This window comes from Spermophilus citellus (genome assembly GCF_964194105.1).
Source record: "Spermophilus citellus genome assembly, chromosome: 11".
Classification (NCBI taxonomy): domain Eukaryota; kingdom Metazoa; phylum Chordata; class Mammalia; order Rodentia; family Sciuridae; genus Spermophilus; species Spermophilus citellus.
This window is the reverse complement of record NC_138192.1, coordinates 21,805,630-21,826,282: the sequence shown is the minus strand read 5'-3', so window position 1 is coordinate 21,826,282 and position 20,653 is coordinate 21,805,630. Positions and strand designations below refer to the sequence as shown.

The 20,653-nt window shown below is 40.4% G+C and overlaps 1 protein-coding gene across 1 annotated transcript in view; it reads right to left on the bottom strand.

The window, feature by feature from the left end:
- Positions 1-20,653, bottom strand: part of NCKAP5 (NCK associated protein 5) — an 858,948-nt gene that overhangs the window by 99,326 nt on the left and 738,969 nt on the right. Inside the window, exons 12-15 of the mRNA XM_081262221.1 lie at positions 19,568-19,756; positions 11,644-15,392; positions 10,781-10,946; positions 3,607-3,685 (exon numbers count right to left, since the gene is read on the bottom strand). Of these exons, the coding sequence (XP_081118347.1) occupies positions 3,607-3,685; positions 10,781-10,946; positions 11,644-15,392; positions 19,568-19,756 (4,183 nt within the window). The remainder of the gene's footprint in view (positions 1-3,606; positions 3,686-10,780; positions 10,947-11,643; positions 15,393-19,567; positions 19,757-20,653) is intronic.

Here is a 20,653-nt window from a genome sequence, read left to right as displayed (position 1 = left end):
AAACAAGGAATTAGCAAGGAAAGACTCTGCAAAAATGGAAATGAATTGGCTTATGCTGTTAAGTCACCCAAAGGTACTCGTTAAGCACCTATTACCCTCCTGCATGATACATTAGCTGCCAGCAAGAGAGGCCAGCTGGGGAGGAATGGAAGGTGGACAACAGATTGGAGGGGGAGGATCCCTGGGAGATAGTATCATCAGTTTCTATGGTAGAAGGGAGAACTCCAAGGCAGTTCACAGAGCTATCCAAGGAAAGCCAGATCATTTGAGCTGGACCATGTCCTTTGTCAAGCTACAATGTGGTGGCAGGAACCCTCCCATTGGCTCCTGCAGAAGAGATTAGGAGTATACTCCATCAATGAGGAGGAGTACAGAGGTCTCATTCAACCATGAAGCACTGGAAATTTACTCACTGGACAACTGGGTAGATTGTTAACTCTTTTCAGTTTTGGGAAATAACATGTACACTTCACTTCATGAGTCTCCCGTGTATACTTGTTTTTGTAGATACCATTGGATTCTGCTTGGCTTCTTCCTTAAATTCCTTAAATTATATTTTATCCTGTTTATAAGAATTTCCAAATCCCTTGTCTCCACTTATGGAATTATTTTTGATGTTTAACACCAGCTGAAGTTTTAAATATGAGACAATGGTATTTAAGTTACTATTTGTCATTTCATCTTAGTAAATAAATAGTAGAATATACACAGTGAAACTACTATAGTTAAGTAGCAGTAAACAAAATTTAGAAGTATGGTGGTTGTGATCATTTCTTTTAATACTTCCATTAGGCTAGGCTATCATTTGTTAGTTGTTTATTAACATGGAAGTCTGACATTTAGTAGGACAATTTTAAAGGAAAAAAAATCTAGTGGCACTATTTTACTCATTTCACAAACCTTAAATTTTAACATAGAATATGCTTACTTAATATCTTCTCTTATACACCCATAATGTTTTGATTAAACTAATATTATTACCCCAACCATAGAAATGCAAACATTTAGATTCACAACTTTATTCACTATTCTCTTTTTAAAAAAATTTTTTTAGATGTTTAAGGACCTTTATTTTATTGATTTATTTATATGTGGCACTGAGAGAATTGAACCCAGTGCCTCACACATGCTAGGCAAGTGCTCTACCACTCAGCCACAACCCCAGCCCTCTTTACTATTCTTCTGTCAAAGATATTGGTTGATATTTAACTGGAAGCAGAGCATACTTCAATTTGCTCAGGTGCTATCATTGAAAATGCTATATATTCAATGTTTATAGAATATTATAAGCATATATATAAACACTGGTTGGACAAAAGGAAAATCACTTTTGTCAGGGTGCAAAATATATATTTTCAGCCTTTCTTGGGGAATGGAGACAACCACTTGACTTCAGTGAGTCTTATTCAGTCTTAAAATGGAGGAGCTTTGTAAGAGGTGTGTGGTGATCCTATTGGTGATCTAGCCCCAGAGGTAGTCTCGATCCTCCACTCCTTGCTCCTTGAAAAAAAAATGCTGGAGTGCCATACTTACTTTCCCATCATCTTTTGGAGCTAGGAGTAACTGGATGATCTATTTCTCACTAATGATATGTAAGATAGAATCCATTGGCAGGAGGGATTCTGGGGAGAGTTTGCTCTTCCTTATGTTTTGTGTCTCAAATGTGAATGGGATGCCAGGAGTGGAGGGAATTAATTTGCAACCAGAAGCAACAAGCATGCAGAAAAAAGCCAACATGGAATGATGGTTGAGGAGACAGGTACAATGGGTCAGGCTTTTGATAACATTGCTGAGCTGCTACACATCTCTCTTCTTGAGACTTGTGATTATGGAAGCATGTTTAGACCATCTTATTTTTTATAAGTAATGCTTTGCCAGGTTTGTTTGTTGGTTTACTTGTGGTCATTACATCTTATAGACTTTCTATGACTTTGAAGAGATAAGTGTACAATGACCTGAAGACAAAGTCAATTCACTGTCACAGAGATGGTCCAAGTTTACTTCCATGATGAAGGAAATGTCCATACAGAACATACAAAATATGTGGCCACTGAACACTTGAGAGTGTGGCTAGTGTGACTGAGAAACTGAATCTTTATATTTACTTTTTATTTGATTCTTTCATTTTTTGGTGAATTTTTAATTTTATCTTGCTTTAATTAATTTAAGCTGAAATAGTCACATGTGGCTAATGGCTGTCATGTCTAACAATGCAGATCTAAAGGATTACTAGTCTACTAAAAACATTTAGATTACTATTGTTATCTTGAACAAAAATTCAGCCTCTAATTTATATATGCTATTTTATAAGCTGAGAACATCTCATTATGGAAAAATGATGATTCAGCGGGGCTTTACATAGCATCGTGTTTGAAGGCTGTTAAACAATATTAAACAACATTTAACTTGCATATTAGCTAACTATACAGAACTGATACCAGTTTAAGCATTTCACATTGACAACTATAATAAATGATGTCTTTTTGGAAATAGAATCTTATTCATACTACATTCATTCAGTTGTTTGTTAAGACTTTTTGTATTCCCAATCACAACTGAAAAGAAAAATAATGGTGTGCCAGTCTCATTAAGCGGAGGGGGTACAACAACTCTCTGAGATAAATTGTAAATTATAGTTTGCAGAAGATGGCTGGGTATACTGGCAAATCAGCCCAAAGTGTCCCCACCAAGAGCTGTGGGATACCAAGAGCTGACAGACACTGCAGTGAAAACATAAGAGAAATAGACACATGATTACACCGGGAACCAGCGATCTGTATGGCTGTCTTGTCCTGGAACATGGAAATCAATGCTCTCTGCTATACCCAAATGTGATTTGGACTAATAATCCCATCACCCCTTAGCATGCTCACATTCACAGCCATTTTCAAGCCTAAGGAACAACTAATTCTACAAGGATCCACGGTGGCCTGGAGCTATTAAATTAGCACTTCTTCAATCTCCTGACAAGGATCACAGTCACCAATAACTCTTCCATCATGGTTCCCTCCCATCTGAAAATAGCTCAGTCCCTTTGTGTTGGGAACCCTAGTTCCTTTCTATCTGGTGTTATGCACAATTTTATGAAATAGCTGACAAGTTGAACTTAACAGAGAGACAGGTCTGTCCATATTCAGGGTTCTAACCAGAAATGATGAAGAAAATGAGTTGAAGATTTTGCAGTTCTATTTGGTTCTATATGTAAAACATGAAATTTTTAAAATTTTTCAATTTAAGAAAGTCACCACCTTACATTTCTAAATAATAGATACTTGCATTCAGTTGCTTCTTGAGCAAGTTATAGACACTGGGTTCATTCAGAGTTGTTTCCCCTGAGAAAGAAATTATTTACAGCCAGTGTCACTTTCGTTTTATATTGAGAAATACTCCCTTCTCATCGATTTGAATTGCCTTGTTTTGCAAGGAGGACCTGTTTTCTCCATAGGTGTGCTTTGACGCACTTGTTTTGCAATAATGTCTAATGTCTAAGAGATAAAGGTGACCATGCTCAGTCCTGATGGAGGCAGGCATGAGACACAGTCACTAGGAATGTCCCAGATGGAAAATATCTCACAGTTAAAGATGAAGCAAGACATGAATTTTTACCTAGGTTATGGCTCTGAAATGCAGAATCTGCAATTGTATCTTCTTCATCCTCTTGTAAGTTTTCGTTTGCCTCTTTTATCTGCAGAAAGAAGAAAATACTGAAAGTTTTTATTCATTGTATTAAATAGATCTTTGCAATCCTCAGAACAATGATATATTAAAAAAAATACTTCAATTTTTTTCTTTCATTCCACTTTCCCTCACTTTATCATCTGGCTTTTCTAGGACTTTTAATTATGAGACCATTTTTTTCAGAAATCAAACCCTAACTTTGGAAGGAAGGATGTACAGGTTACCCGATTCTGCACAGGATTTTAGAGATAAGAGTTTTGGTTTTTAATATAAAAAATCAGTAATTCAGCGCTGTTAGGGAAAGTTAAAATATAAGGAGGTATAATTCTTCCAGAGTGGGAGACTTACATCATAGGTTATATTAATAAAAATAAAGAAATATACTTAGATCTCCTGACACTTTCCTGGAACGTAACTTTCTAATAAAATTATTTTATTTTTCATTCTTTCCATAATGAAATGAGGTGACAGTGATATGTGCTGTGAACTGAAGCAGCAAGACTTTTATAGACTTCTTACATTAAAACATTCCCCTTATATCTCAGCCGGAACACCTAGACCCTGGATCACGTAACCTCAAATAGAATCCTGGAGGGAAACTCATGGAGTCTCAGTGTTCTACAGAGAGAGAAGTCTGAGGTCCAGGAAATTTTCTTAAAGTTGGCACACATGTAGTGTGCGGCGACACTTGCATGAAAACCCGAGTCTTCCAATTCCCATCTCAGAGACCGGGGTATTGTGGATGCCGGCCAATATGGAGACACCTGCATACAGTGGTGGTGGTGGGGGGGGGCTGCATAGAGTCTTTACACATATCTCATCATCTTCCCGGTAACACCAGGGGCAGGTTCTACTATTACAGAGAGGGTGAGTGATGGTCCAAGTGGTAGAGCTGAGATTCAAACACAGCAAGGCAAGCTCCAGATTTATGTTCAGGTGGGGAAACTTTGCTATTCTCCAATTTTCATTTGACTCTGCCTCTATAGACTTGACCTCAATATGAAGACAGCTAAGGTCTTTGCTGCAGCGACCCTCCATAGCTCTTTTAAAATACATTCTAGCTAGTCACCTGAGCAGCCAATAATAATGATGATGATGATATGAGCTGTTCAATGCAATGGGGGTCCTGCTCGGGCACATACATCAGAGGCTGTCAGTGGATTTGCTCAGGGGCTCAAGTGGAATTTGAGGAAACCATTATTTTACACTTGCAATATAGAAAGCCATATGGTTGCATACTGACCTTGAACTAGATTTAGCTTTCTACTTTTTATCTCCTATTTTTCACATTTAATGGGAAAAGACCAATTATTTACATTTTATGACTGCAGTTTCAATAAAAGAATGCAATTGGTGCCTCATCTGTACCACACTGATAGACAGAAGGTGACAAAGGCAGGAGGCGAGGTAGACATTACCGCCACCCTGGCAGGTTCAGCATCTGGAGACCGCGCTTCCTCACTTGCTCTGTGGGCACCTCCACAGGAAGCATGTTAGGGAAGAAAGAATGAAGGGAGCAAAGGCTTCAAGCAGCTGCTTCTAAGAATGTGCATTTAAGGAAGACAGAGAGGAAAAAGCCCTCTGAGCAGGAGTGAAATTGCTGATTTGCCTTCCAAGTTTCACTTTGCTCAGCAATCTACTTATGGCAAGGGTACTCAAAACCCAGAAAGAAAGGGACCCTTCAACCACCTTAATTTTCCATTAAGAATCCATTGAGTGCCTTCTACCCTCATTTATGGATAGACACATCAAGGAAACCTATATCTTTAGTTCATTCCAGCTTTTATAGCCATCTGTTCCATATACACTCCCCACCTGTTAATGTAAAACAGTATTTCTTTGGGGTTATTCTAAATTTGCCCATTTTAAACTTGCAAGGATACTCTCCTAAACTGTTGGAATATGAGTGAACCATCATTTCTGTCAGCCTGTGAAATTCAAACTAAAGAATCAAGAACTTAGAAAAAGTTTCACACCTTATAAAGGATAACAGGCTTAGAGAGGGTTAGAGATCTGTTCAAAGTCATGTAGGGTTTTACTTTTAGAATGGCACTTCTGAACCTTATTCATTGTGATAAATTCATTTTTTCAAAGTTCCCTATATTGGTATGAACATCCTTCTCAGACTGTCCCTGTTATGGTGTGGATATAAGGCGTTCTCCAAAAGTTCACATGTGAAACTATGAAAGAAGGTTTGGAGGATAAATCATTGGGTCGTAGCCTTAAATTATCAGTGAATTAATCCCTAATGGGATTGACTGAGTAGTACCTGGAGGTAGGTAGGGTACGGCTGGAGGAAGTGGTTCATGGGGTGTGGGTATGAGGTATATATTTTATATCTGGAGAGTAGAGTCTCTCTGTCTGCTTTCTGATCATCATCTGTGCTGCGTCCTTCTGCCACACTCTTCTGTCAGGATGGAACTGGTTGAATATGGACTGAGAATTCTGAAACTGTGAGCCCCTATATAAAAATTTCCTCCTCTACAATTGTTTTGGTTGCATCCTTTAGTCACAGAAGCAAAAGAGCTGACTAAAAGAGTCCTCTAAATTATGATTTCTTTCTTAAGGTAGGGTAGTTAAATAAGGAGGCAATATTCAAAGTATTCATTAATCATAAAGATCTATTTTAAGAGTAGCGAAGATTCTCTCTCTCTCTCTCTCTCTCTCTGTGTGTGTGTGTGTGTGTGTGTGTGTTTATAAAACTGCTCTGCCTCCCTGCCCTACTGTTCCCTAATCCTTCTGTGGAACTTCACTACCAACTTTGTCCAAGTTATAATTGAAGAATAAAATCATAAGCTATCATGGGAGTCCTACCTTTTGCTTCTTTATAAGATCTTTCTAGGACTTTATGCACTTAAGAGCAAATGCTAAGTGTGACTTCTACGATTCATCCAAGGAACAGGCCTTATAGACAAAGTCCCAGTACTTGATTTAAGATGGGAGGATGACAGATAGGGGAAATTTTTAAATTTGAAAGGGACAGATGAAGCACTAGAAAAGGAATGGAAATAGGGGAATGCCCTAGAATGGCAAACTCCTCAGCTCTAATTATCCACACAAACAGATTTCAATGCTAAGTAGTGAATAATTTTTTAAATCCATTTGGCTATGCAAATGAGGGGCATAATTTATTTTGGCAGCAGATTCCCCCTGCTAATTTTATTTCTCATAGGAACAAATTTAATTTTCATTCCTGATCATGTAGCTGCTAGGTTATGGGAAACTACAGGGATAAGGGGCTGCCAGGTCCAAATTAAGAATTTTGCCAAAGACAGGCAGTAGCAGAACAACCTCTCCTGGAAGAGCCCTAGGAAGAATGAGAGTGGCCACTAAACCAAGAAGCTGGCAAGTGTTTGGCTAGGAAAAGACTGGTAGGTAGAAATTTAGAATTTCTCAGTCACTGCTATCTCAGGACAAATAATTCCAGTACTCTCCATTTGAAGAGAAGTAGCAGATGGCTCATAACTAACAACTAGGTGCTGTTGGGGTGCACTGTCAGAACTCTGGGCACCTTCTAAAGATGCATCTCTAATTCTTGTCCAGTTTTTAGGGCTCTGTCATTACAGACAAGAACGGCTCCGAACATGAGCTAGTAATAAGTGACCTGTCACATTTCAGTGCATCCATCATATATTTCCAACTCCTACCACTAGGAAGGACAGGAAGAAATGAGCACACAGAAGGCATGGAGGAAAGTGGAAGACAATATTCACCACTAATTCACACATATAGATGATTTCATCATTGAACCCTGTATTGGGGACACTCTTCATTTGGAAGAAGTATCCATATATGTTCACATATTTCTTCTCTGGGTCACCCTAATGCTAATGACTTCCCAGGAAAACTTTTTTTTTCTTTTGATTACTTTAAAGCTTATTTAATAGGAAAAGCACATAATGAATCTATGACAGACAGGGAGCAATCCTGGGAGGGAAAACTAAAAGGCATGACCTTTGGAAAAGTTAGTCATTTAGAAAACTTTGTAAGAGGAGGACAACATAGGCATGCTTCTTATTAGCATCCAAACAGCATTTAAAACAGAATCATTCAATTGTGGATATTGAAATTTGGACATTTTTGCAAAACTTAAGATGATAACAATTTATGTAATCATTGTACTATTTGCTGTTTCATCACCAGAGTCCCATTTTAATGGGATAGTATCAGATGATTTTTTATTAGCAGATGTGATTTTTTTCAGACTCTGTGATACTTCAGTGAAGAAAATACCCATAATTTAAATTAAAATACTTGGTAAAATGGCCATTTCCCTCCTGTGCATGATGAAGGTGTATGATCTCATTAACTTTGTTAACAATTTTTATTTTTGTCCAGTGGTGTTAAATAGGAGCCTGGAGCTGTCTTCCTTTGAGACTTCTCATTTCAGAAAATTATCTCAATGCACAGGAAAAAGGAACTTAGAACTCTCAGCAAGCAGAGTGCATCTCAATCTGACTCACTGACTTAATGCTGAGGCAGTCTTTCTAGGGGATGCCTTTCCTCCTTCTTTCATTTAAATGATATAAAATCATTTTAAGTTCAAAGTAACATGGCCCCTGCTCTAAATTACGCAAAAATTAGAGCAAAGTGGTCTATAAATGATGGCAGAAATGGGGATGTAAGCCTATAATTAAGGTTCTGAAAAGAGTAGAAGATTTAATTCAGCAAAGCATTACTGGGACTTTTGCACATGTTTTAGAATGCGTTTTAATAATATTAAAGAGGGATATGCAGTTACTACTGAACTGACAGGTTTGCTACCAAAAAGGGATTTTGCATACATGTTTACACACATGTATATGGGAATAATCTTTTATAACTACATTGAAATAATCAAAATGTCTTAGAACTCTCATGACTAAATATCTTAGTTTTAAAAGGGAAGAAAGGGCAAGGAATGGTGATACATTATGTCAAAGGTTTTGGAATGGTTTCACTCAGGAAAAAAAGTATAATATGTAATGCATATTTATAGTTATTATATATTCAAAAGAACCACTGTAAGAAAAAGTATTATAACACACTGTAAAATAAGCAAAAGAGCAAATTTACCTTGAGCCCTAATGAGGAAAATAAATCTTTGAACTCTGAGGTTCATGGGTAGGCACATCAATGGACTAAGGTATCAGAGTTTTGCATCTAATCTTTTTTTCTATATACACTGATAATATATAATAAATGGGTTTTCACAGCGACTCTTGTACTAGTCCCAAAAGAGACACTAGCAATGTTGTTTCTGAAATTAGTAATTTTAGCCCAATCCACACTGATGATTATGGAGATGAAACAACAACAACAACAACAACAACAAAAAAAAAAAACACTGCATTTTACATTTTTTAAAAAAATGGACTAGTGGGTCATCTTTCCAGGTTGATAATGTTCTTCTGTATGAAAAAGCTTCTCAGCATGACTGATTTCCTCTTGCAGCTAACTAGAAAAATTAGCATATCCCTATTGAGTATATATTCAGGATGGTTAGGGGATCTTTGTACTTCACAGAAAATAATAAGAGTGCTTCTTGCAGATATTCTGGAAAGAGCAAAGGACCTTTTCTACTACTCTGTAAAAGACTGCAGAACAGAGGGGAAAAGCTTGGCAAATTACTGTAGCATTAGGAAGTAATAAGAAAGTAAAAATGGGATTGTAAAAGCCAAACACAGGGTTTTTTTTTTTTTTTGGTACTTCTGTACAGTGAAGATATACCCTAAGCTGTCACAGCCATATTAAATGGGGCATAGTTAAATGGAGTGCCTCTGATAAGGGGCTCTGGCTGGGCTATCAGAGTTTTCCATCAGCTGGATTGAATTTCTGGCATATTGCACGTTTCCACACGTTCATTCTCTCGTTCCTTTCAGTGACAGTACAAGGGCAGCCTTAGATATGCTTATAATTTGTGGCTTTATAATGCAGGGGACATCTTTACATTTTCAAAGAAGGAACGATACCACAGGCAGCCGCCAAGAGTGGAAATGGAGAGAAAAAGAAACAACTTTTGCAAAAAACATAGAGTCCACATATGATTTCAGACTATTTGAAAGACCCTACAGCCCTTTGAATTCAAAATGTATCTGACTGCAAAAAATTTAAATGTGCACTTGTCTCAAATCTCACTATGTTTGTGAAACTCAAAGGAATGCTAAACATTAATAAATAATTATAAGTAAGAATGAATAACTAATAATGCCAGCCATGATTACTTTAAAAATATTTCTACTAGAGAACTATACCAGAAAAAGTATATAATCACTTCACATTTCAAGTTTTTCCTCAGAAAATGGTAGCAGGTATGATATTTTATAATCTTTTTATTAGAGTATGAAAAAATATAGATAAGGTTAATTCTGTAAAGATTTTTTTGGTGTAAGTGCTTTAAAACTTATTAAATGGAACAATGAACACATCAAGTCAATTATACAAGCATATAAAGAATGTAAAGAGAATAAATTCAATTTAAGGTGACTTTAAAATAAAAATATGATGTCTTAGGGAAATATAAAAGTGTCCTTTTATTTATATTTTAAAGGAAGAGTACTCCCCAAGTCTTGGACCTCATCACTGAAAAACTAATTGATAAGGCTCCAAGTTCCAAAAATGTAATTCTTAGTCTTAATGCTTTCTGTCCAAGTAGAATGAACTGGGTACAGACAATTTTCACAAAATATGAACACTGTTTAAATCAAACCATTCAAGTAGCCAACACTCTCTTAAATTGTTCAATACATTTATTTCTAAAACCATGCTCATTCCTTTTTTGTGGTTGGTGTTGGAAGTCATCAGAACTAATTTCTGGCACAAGGTATAATTTGAAAGTGATGCTGGTGGCACAATTTGGCCACACTGAGCTTCCATCATACCATTGTTCTGAAAGTAGGAGTGAGAAAAACAGCATTCCTGGAGGGAGCTGTTCCTACTTGTGGTCCAGCTGCTATCTCTCTACAATATTGATTACCAGAATTTTTCTGTTTTTTTAAAAATCTTTTTCACTTTCTCTGTCCCTTGCAGTCTCTACCCATGCATTATTAGCAAGGGGTAGAAAGAATCCAATCAGTCCCTCTCTGAAGGAAGCACCTTATGGTCAGCATGGTGGTGTACTTACCAGGGAGTCTCTGGGTGTTACCACATCCGCTTTGGTTTTGACATTTTTCTTGTGGCTTCCTTGAGTGCCGATGAGACAGGAGCCCTGGGAACTGCCCTTTAACATGTTCCTGCAGGAAACATTCTTTGATCCACTCTCTGTCTGTTGAGCTCCTTTCTTATCAACTCTGCAGGTAGAAAGTGATTCCTCTGATAAATTACATTGCTCCTCTTCAATCACTGTCCTTCCCCCAATCCTTTAATGTCTAAACTAACTCCATGCAGCTCTTTGTCTTTAGGCCTTTGACTGGTAAATGTTACTCATCAGCCTTGAGTGACTAATATGCCAGGAGTGTGTCAATGTAGATGCTATAATAATTTACTTTTTTAATTTTTATGATGCTGTGTGGAGGGGCAAAATAAAAGCCACCAAAAAGTGACTGATAAATACATTCTGGCTTAAGGTCGGCAGGAAAAGTAATTATGTCTGGAAAGTTTCTAAGAATACATTTGCTCAGTACAATCAATGAAATCTGCATACTATAAAACATATGTGTAATTTTCTTCCATTTCATGCCATGTGGGTACATTCGTGGTTCCTAGTATAGGTTGAATTTCTATCAACCTTGATAAAACTTACCATTCTTTAATTTCAAAGACCATTGGCTTGGTTAACAAAGTATCATGGACTAAATTATCATTTTATTGCTCACTTTTATTTCATTGTTTAAATTCCAGCTAATGTATAGTAAGACTGCTTCTATGTGTTTCTGCTTTTGTGAAAACCGTGTTTGACTGGCATCTGATGTGCGGGAAGGAAAGAGCTCTCCCTAAGACGGGGGAGGCCTGTCCTCTACATTACTGTTCACTGTCCCCTTGAGTTACCTGTTTAAGAGTTCCGTCATAAAGTTATCTTTTGCTGAACACGTAACAGGGTTGGGTCTGTTTCTTGGTTCCAACTTCATTCGGTTGTAAATGTCTGGTGATGTTTTCAGGTTATTTTTGCTTTGCAAACCAGCCTCGGGACTGTCTTCCGACGTGTTGCCCCTGTTGAGCTCATTTTCGATTTCATACTGCAGTTCAGACTTTCTCTTTTCTTTTTTTCTTTCCGATTTCAGTTGTTTGTTTCCAAACCCCAAGACTTTTGCATCTTTCTTTTCCACTTTGGTTTTGGACACATCCATTTTCCGGCTACTGAGAGCTGGAAGTCTGCTCTTCCGAAAACTAAACCAGCTGGCGAAAGAAGGCCCTGGCTTTGGCTTTGCTTCCACAGAGGTGGACTTTGTCTGCACTTGGCCCTTTTCCACGTTTTCCTGAATGCACAACATGACCTTTTCTTCAATTGTGGGTGAGAGGGGGGCTTCTGGGCTCACAGCACCAGTCTCAGTTTTAGAGGCATCTGGATTCCTTCCAGAAGTTTCTAGCTTGGATGCCCTGCTTGTTTCCAAATTGTTTGGAGGCTGTGTCCTCCCTGGGGCCATCAAGGCTTGAGGGAAATCTGCTGGGGTGGGTAGGCACCTGCAGTGGTCACTGCCTGGTTCCCCAGATACAGTCAGGCCGGCGCATTCTACCTGGGCAAAGGCCCGCTGGTGTTCCATTCCAGGTGGGGTGGGGATCCCTTCAGGTTTTGGGGGGACCCTCAGGGGCAACTTGCTTGGGCTCCCATGCTGGCTACCGGAACTGCCTGTGCTCCCTTGGGAGCATGGCCGGGAGAAGGAGTGTCCCGGGGGCTTTCCAGCACTGGGAGGACTCTCAGACGTGGGAGCAGAAGAGGTCTTGGGAGGAGAGCTTTCGGTAGAGGCATACTGCCTGGTGAGAGAATTGCCTCTCTCAGCAGTGTTGGTAATAATCTGAGTTCGGGTTTTGCCTGAACCTTCCATGGGGGGAGTAGAGGGTTTGTCTCCTGAGTGGGCACTGAAGCTCTGGCTTCGGGCTTTGGCACCATTCATGCCTAGAGCTGGTTTTAGGTGTGGTTTGCTGGAAGAAAGCGATCTTTTCACTGATCTGTTTTCCACTCCATCTTTTCCATCAGCTCCAGGGATGCTATTTTCTAATGATTCTGGCAGTGTTGTTTCCAGGGGAAGTCCTTCCGCTAAACTGTCTGGCCCTGGTGAACCCAGTGTAGAGGTGGTTCCTCTATTCCCTGCGGGATGCCTGGAGTCCTCGGGTTTAGAGTCGCCCACAGCCACAGAACTTTTAGAGGCTTCATTTAAACTGTCTTTTTCATGTTTTCCTGGCACCGTGGAACTTTTCCTGAGCAACTGGGGAGACTTCATGAGAACTTTGAGTCCCACCGGGAGACGAGTTTTCAGTCCTTTCTCGTGAGCATTATGACAACCATATGGGGCACTATGGCTTTTGAAGGAGGAAGAGGAACTGTTAACCTGAGATGATGGTGACTCATTGGCCCCTAAGAAGGAAGGCTTGGGGGATATAAGGACACTGTCATTCACTTGTCCTTTTCTTCCTGGAGATACACTTTTGGAGGCTATCTCCACTGGCTCATAGACGGAAGGACAATTCTTGGGTGTCCTTAACCCTGTGTCTGTGTGTAGGGTCCCAAGTGTTTGGTGAGGAGAGGTTTTGGGGACACCTCTCTTTGGAGAGAACTTTGGAGGCCCTGGAGACATCATGGCAAAAGAGCTAGTGGGGATGTGAGCAGGGCATCTGGTGGGAATCGTGGTTTCTGTGGAGGGTGGAGCATGGGTGAAGACAGGCTTTTTGAAAGCCACGGAAGGTTTCTTCCTCTGCACTTCTGTTGTGGCATGATTCGAAGAAATGACAGGAGCAAAGGTTCCTTTCAGCAGAGGGGCCTTGAATACTGTCCTTGCTGTGTCACTGGGGACTCTGGTTTCAGATTTGGCAGATGAAGGTGGTGGCAGATAGTCATAACTGGACCTGACCAGGAGGGAAACTGACCTGCCTGGAGGAGGGGGAGGGGAAGGAGACTTCATTCCCAGGTCTGGCTCTGAGTCACAGTGTTGGTCCCTGGTAGGAGGGTCTCCATTCTCATGAGGCTCTGCAAGGGGCCTCGACCGCAATCCTGGAGTCTGACTCTTAGAACACTGGACCGAGTCCTTCCTGCTGGACATTTTGGGGCCATGGGGAAGTTGGAGAGGGTGTTTTGGAATGTGCGATTCTGTTTGTGCATCAGAACAGAAGGGCCCTGGGCTCTCAGTCTTCATGAACCGTGAGAGTTTCCCAGGGAGTAAGGCTGATGATTTCTCAAGAGTCACTAGGCCAGAGGGGGAACCTAGTGTGGAAGCTTCAGGCTCTATTATTTTTGATTTCTGAGGTGAAGACTTGCCTCTGGCAGGTATTTTTGTCAGACTTTGCTTTTGATAGATACCTACAGATGCCCCAGACCTAGAATTACTCTGGCATGACATATTGTGTGCTGGCTTGGTCGTTTTTTGTCGCGGGGCATTTTGTGTTACTGACTGGGGGCTGAAGGAGTCTATGGTCATCAGAGGAACATTATCCACGTCATCCTTTGGAATGTTTTTCTCACTTCCCTCTTCAGATCTTTTTAAGAAGGCAGAATCTCTCGCGGCAGCAGCTCCCGGCTGTAAATGAGCAATTCCCTGAGGTGAAAGTTCCGTGTGTTCGGCCTTCGGCCCAGCAGAGGCCGTGTTGATGGAAATTTCATTTCTGGTAACAGTGACAACTCCAGTCTGGTGAGAGCTGAATTCAACGGGTTCACCATCTTCCGCATCAAATATCACAGTGACACATTCTTCTGAAGAAGTCCTTTTTACAACCCTTTGCTGCTTAATAAAGCCAAATGTCTTTGGCCTCGTCTCTAGGTAGGTGGGCACTGTTTTTTCCTCTTTAGGAGACTCAAGTTCAGACTTTCCGAATCCTATGAGGATGTCCAGGTTCTCAGTGGACTTGTCGGTGTCGGCAGTCAATGACAAGTCTGAGGGGCTTTTCTCCTCACTGCTCTCTATGCGTAACTCATCTAGGGTTTCGTTGTCATCAGTGTCTGAGAGCTGGAGATTGAGAGCCACATGACTATGGCCTTGGTTGTGTGGATCCCTCTCCCTCTGCACCTGAGGTACCTGCACACTTGGGCACAGCTTCCTGTCCAACGGGTAGTTGCTGGCACAATGAGATAGCTTTTCAGGCTTTTCCCTGGGGTAAACTGAGGACATGTCTTCTGAAAAGTGTTTTCCATCGGGCTCCCAGCCAAATAGACTATCAGAAACACTGTGGGTTAACTTACTGCTGTGCAGCCTGCAGCCTTCATTTGGAACTGTTTGCAGCAATGCTAAAGAGGATGAGTCTTCATCGGCATCCTCCTGAGGATCTGTATCATAAACAAATGTCTTGTGGAGCTCCCTGCCAGGGCTCCCCACACCAGGTAGTTTGCTGGAAGGATATTCCTTAAGGCTGCCACTTTTAATTCCTGGAGAATATATTCCTTCATTTGAGTTCATGCAATCTTTATAACCCCATTTGGTTATCACTGACGGGGGTTCAAGTAACACTTGGCGTTTCTGTAGCTTCCTTAGCCCTTCCAAAATATGACTTTCCTTGATCCGAGTGGGAGGTAGTTCATCTGCAGAACTAGCAAAGCCACTTGGGAGTGAAGAATCGATACTTAGCCTTTTATCCCAGTTTTGTGTTGATTGCTAGGAAAAGAAAAGCAGATATCAGAAACAATTGAACCATGTAGATCACAAATATATAAAAGGAAAAACCTATTGTTAGGCTTAATTTGTGCTATTGGTTATTAAGGATTCACATATAAATGTAGTTTATGCAATGTTAACTGTGTAGTAAACATTGATTTTGCCAGATCCTGTGCTATAGTAGCACCCTGAAACAAAGGAACAGAAGGTAAGATCTCTACCTTAGGGGAGCAGAAAACTCAGCAGAGGAGAGGGGAGTTAGCTACAATTAAGTGTATGTCGTAGGAGAAAATGAGACCTGTAAATGGGGGTGGGTAGTATAGATTCAGAAGAGGGAGCCCAAAGGCTTGTTTGGAAAAATCTTGAAAGGAATATAGGAAAGATATTTTTTAAAAAATATACCTAGCTCTTGAAAGACAAATAGACTTGCCTCAGGTTACAGGTGGGGAAAAGGCTTTCCAGGTTGAAGAAATGGAGTGGGGAAATACCTGAGTCAGGGAGGTATGTTCAAGGAGCACTTAGGGAATACCCAGAAGATAATAGGGCCTTCCTGTGGAGTGTCGATGGCATGTGGAAAGGGTAAACCAGAAAAGTAAGCAGCTCCCTATCTACATGTTCTCTCCATTCTAACATTTGATAGTTCTTTGACTTCATGAACATCAATAAAATGTTTCTGAAGTTATTATGTATACACTCATGCCCTTACATATATGCTTACTTATAAGACCTGGGCATTTTCTATTAGAGCCCCATAGTAATTATTCTTCTACTAACTTACAAATGTCAATTTCTTGCCCTTCATACTTCCTCAAATGTCAGCCTTAGTTTTGGGAACCTGGTTTGGAAATGTCACAGGAAAAAGATTGCATTCCACACATTCACATTTTTCACACCATTGGCTATAAAAAAATGGAAGGGCAAAAGGAAGGGACTAACATTTACTGAGCACCTGCTGTATACTGACCACGTTCACAGTACTTTGCATCATCGGAACACTACCATAGGGAGACGTTATCCTTCTCATTTTACTATGGAGAAAACAGATTCAAAACCGGTCCGTTGCAACTTACAGAGATACGAAGAGCTGGAGCAAAGGTTTGGATTCTGTTTTCCCTGACACTTTCTACAGCACTGTCCATTTTACCTCAGTTCAAAAGTGGCCAGAGGGGATGTCTCCAGCTCTCGAGCCTGTGTTCCTAATCTGGATGCTATTCTACAAAGTGAAACTTAGCTTCTAGTCTCCCTTCTGCATTAGACAGTGTCCTAACAGAAATCACAAGTTACATGTGCACTAATTTCTTGAATAGAACTTGCAGTTTAAATTACAAACCAGCACCCAGGGGAATGGGTAGGATGTGAAGGCTAATCTCATGACTTTTTACAAAAGGTTACATAATTAATGGCAAGTAATTTCAACAGCTAAATGTGGTAGTTCCAGAAGAGCACTCAGTACCAGTCTTGACTACACCAGCTGTTCTCTGCCATGCAATTCTGAGTGTTTAAGTATGTGCTCATGTGCAGAGATTGAAAAAGTGTCAGAAACTTACACTGGGACCTGGGCTTTTAAGTAATCTGTGAACATTTGCTTTTATCCAAGAAATTTCCATGACAATTATTCTTGGTATTCATAACACACATTTATTTGTTTTTAAGTCAAATTACATATTTTCTTTCAATAATTCTTTGGTGTCAGAAGTTGCTGGGAATAAATGTTATTTGGTGATGGCATCCCTTTTCCCTGCTCTTCCTCTTTGCCATTTAAAGCCCCTTTGGAAATCAGAAGCAATCCCCTCAGTGAGTCTGAGTATTATAGACCACCCAGGTACAGTCCGCCTCAGCTTAGATTTCTAAGAATTTCCATGATCCCGATAGTCACATTGACAGGAAAGCAGAGAAACCAGGCAAAAATGCCCTGCAAGCGCTTGGATGAAGCAGATGAGTCTACCCCACAGAAGGTACTCATGGCCTCTGCTGACCCTCCTCCTCTCTGCCCTTGTAGAGTCTGCCTGTGCTGCACTTCACCTTGCCCCAAGGTTGGTGGCTGTAAACCTTCAAATGAGATTGGTCACCTTCCTCCACCATTTTCCACAGGAGGTCGTGGCATTTAACAACTTGAAAAACATCTAACCCATCTAGAAACTTGGGAGCAAAAATAAAAGCATGCGCTCCCTGTGGCTGAGGGGACTGGGAGGAGCTGGTATTTCCCACAGGTGGATGCCTTCTCTGCTGGACAAAGTTGCAGGAGAGTTGCCCTCTGGAGTAGTTGTGGATGGCTGCAGGATGCTGCTGCTGAGGTAGGGGTCACAATACCTATACTCGTTTTCTACTCCTTACCTGGACATCAGGATTATAATTTCATTTATTATTTTATAAAGGACATTGTTGGTCTTACTGGGAATAAATCCATCCCAACACTGGGCACAACACCACATGTATTAGGCTGACTCAACAAGACCAGGAGAGCAGAACCATTAAGAGTGAAGGTTCTGGGGCTGGGGATGTGGCTCAAGCGGTAGTGCGCTCGCCTGGCATGCGTGCGGCCCGGGTTCGATCCTCAGCACCACATACCAACAGAGATGTTGTGTCCGCCGAGAACTAAAAAATAAATATTAAAAAAATTCTCTCTCTCTCTCTCTCTCTCTCTCTCTCTCTCTCTCTCTCTCTCTCTCTCTCTCTCTCCTCTCTCACTTTCTCTTTAAAAAAAAAAAAGAGTGAAGGTTCTGGAACCAATTGCCCACTTCTGCCATGTACTGGCCATGAGATCTTGGGCCAGTTACTTAACTTCTCATCTGTTACTCAGTTTCCTTATCTGTAAAATGGGGAGAAAAGGAAAATGTACTTAACAGACTATTGCAAGCATTAAATGATACTTGGGAAGTGCCTAAAAAATTTGAGATAAATGATAATAATTCTTTAATTAGAGCCAAATTACTCCATGTAGAACATGCTGGTGCATTTCATTCAGGCTTCCTTTCTGTTTGTACATAAAACAGTATAAAAAAACGCTCTTGAGTTCAAAAAGAGCTCTTAGTCATATATTTTATATAAGTTAATATTATACGTATAAATTCATAGCATTTAATTTTATTATGCAAGTTGAAATAAATGAGCACCTGGCACCAGGTAAAAACTCCCCAAATTCCTTAAGTGCACAGAGATTCCATGACCATGTGTCTGTGCAATGTCTTCAGAACTTTCCTTCCTTTCTTCCCAGGGGAGAGATTGCCTTAGAACATCCAGGGCTGCTCTAATTCAAAGAATTCAGTCAAAATTTTTAAAAAAGAAAGTAAAAGGCTCTGGGAAGGACAGCTAAGTGGTGCCAGAATGAAATGAGCAGAGTATGGGGCCATGGGAGTCAGCACAACGCTCAGAGACAAAGCGAGGAAACCTCTCTGGCCATTTCCTGGTCTCTGAGGAGTCAGGCCCCTGGCAGTCATTATTCAGAATTCTGAACTGTTCCTCAGAGGGAGCGATTTTGATAATGCAGTAGGCTCTCCACTTTGCATTAGATGTCTGAGTCCAAGGGAATAGGCTTTAAATGCAAGCTTGAAATCTTTTTTGGAGTTCTTGTTCAGAGGATGACAAAGCTGCTCCCTCACCAGTATTTTCTGGGAGTTATGGAATTTTCCTGGTTTCTATACTGCTGAAAGCATAAACTAAATTTTACCCAAATGGTAGAAAAATGACTTTCAACTATTCTCATTCAAGGGTCCCATTCTCACGTATTCTGCTTTTCTTCCACTCTAGGGAACTGCTAAAACAGCTCTTTCAAAATTCTTGGCTTGCACCAGTGTGCAAAGAAGTTTGGTCAAAGCATGAAGGGATCTTTAGATGTGTGAGCCCACTGTGCAGGTGGATGGCTATCCTTCTAATGGGAAGCATTGTCTAAGCACCTTGCCACATAAATAGGAACGGACCTACTTTCATTGAAGGCAGTGTCCCTGTGGTTCACCACAGTACATTCCCCAGTATGCTGCCTTCCAGTTGATAGTGAAATCATATTTGATGAGACACAGCACTGATTAGTGGAGGTCAGCATAAACCATGAGCAGGTACTCAGCAAATGGTCATTTCCCTCTTAACCCTCCCTCCTACTCTCCGCCTCCGTGACCACATCCTACCAGCAGAGGATCTGGTTCACTCAGATGCTAAAAATGCCTGGAAAGGAGCCTTACCCTTTTCCTGAGGTTCTTGCTATCATGCCATGTGTAAGAGGAGCCACTGGAGTATTCGCTGCAGGTGCTGGAAAGGGACAGTTCACTACTACTGAAGCTGTTTCGAGGACAGAGGTGACCAGGGATGACAGCCCCCAAGCCAGTGCACTTCAGGGCAGAAGTTCCTGATCTTGTATTCAGTTGGTATTCCTGAAAAGGCAAGAAAGTTCTGAGCAAGTGCCTGCTTAGGGAAGAGTGAATACCAACTGAACCTCATAGTGAGTAGTCAGAAGCACAGACTTAGGAGCCAAGCAGACTGTGTTTACTGTGTGGCAACAGGGAAGTTAATTAGCTTTTCCAGCCATGTTCTCCTTTTCAAAGGGAATAATGACAGTGGTGCCTACCCTAAAGGATTATTGAAAGGAGTCGATGAGTTACTAGATATGAAGCATATAGCACAGCATCTGGCCTATAATTGCTGCTCAATTATTGCAAGTTCATTATAATCAAAAGTACTATGATGGTGGTTTCTTTTATCCTTTCTTACAGGTTAGAAAATAAGATCAACATCAAAATATGACTGAAGGTCATTGTAATGTTTTGAGCAACTAATAAAAAAAATTTGATGAACAAGTTATACTAGTTTATATGATAAAATTTACATTTTTGGTAACATATGCTTTGGTAAAAATATCTAGTTTATTCAACCCCATTTCAATGTTTAAATGAATTCTACTGTCACGTAAGACTGAAAAAGAACAAATAAAAAACAAGCATGTAAAAAAAAAATATGACTCAAGGGCTGCTTGTACAGCCAAGAGGTAGAGTGCTTGCCTAGCACATGTGACACCACAGGCTCCTTTCCCAGCACCACAAAACAAAACCCCCAAATGACAACAATAACATGACTTGAGTGCTACAAATGGAAGGAGACAGAGTAGTGTCCTTGGCTATAGGGTTCAAGAGCCTGAGCACTACACTGCTAGTCTAGTGTCTGGATCAGGCTGCAAAATGTCACTAAATATGTGATCTTGAGAAACACAAAAAATTAACTTCCGTGGACCTTAATGTCCTCATTTGTAGCTTTACTAGATTACTCCCAAGGTC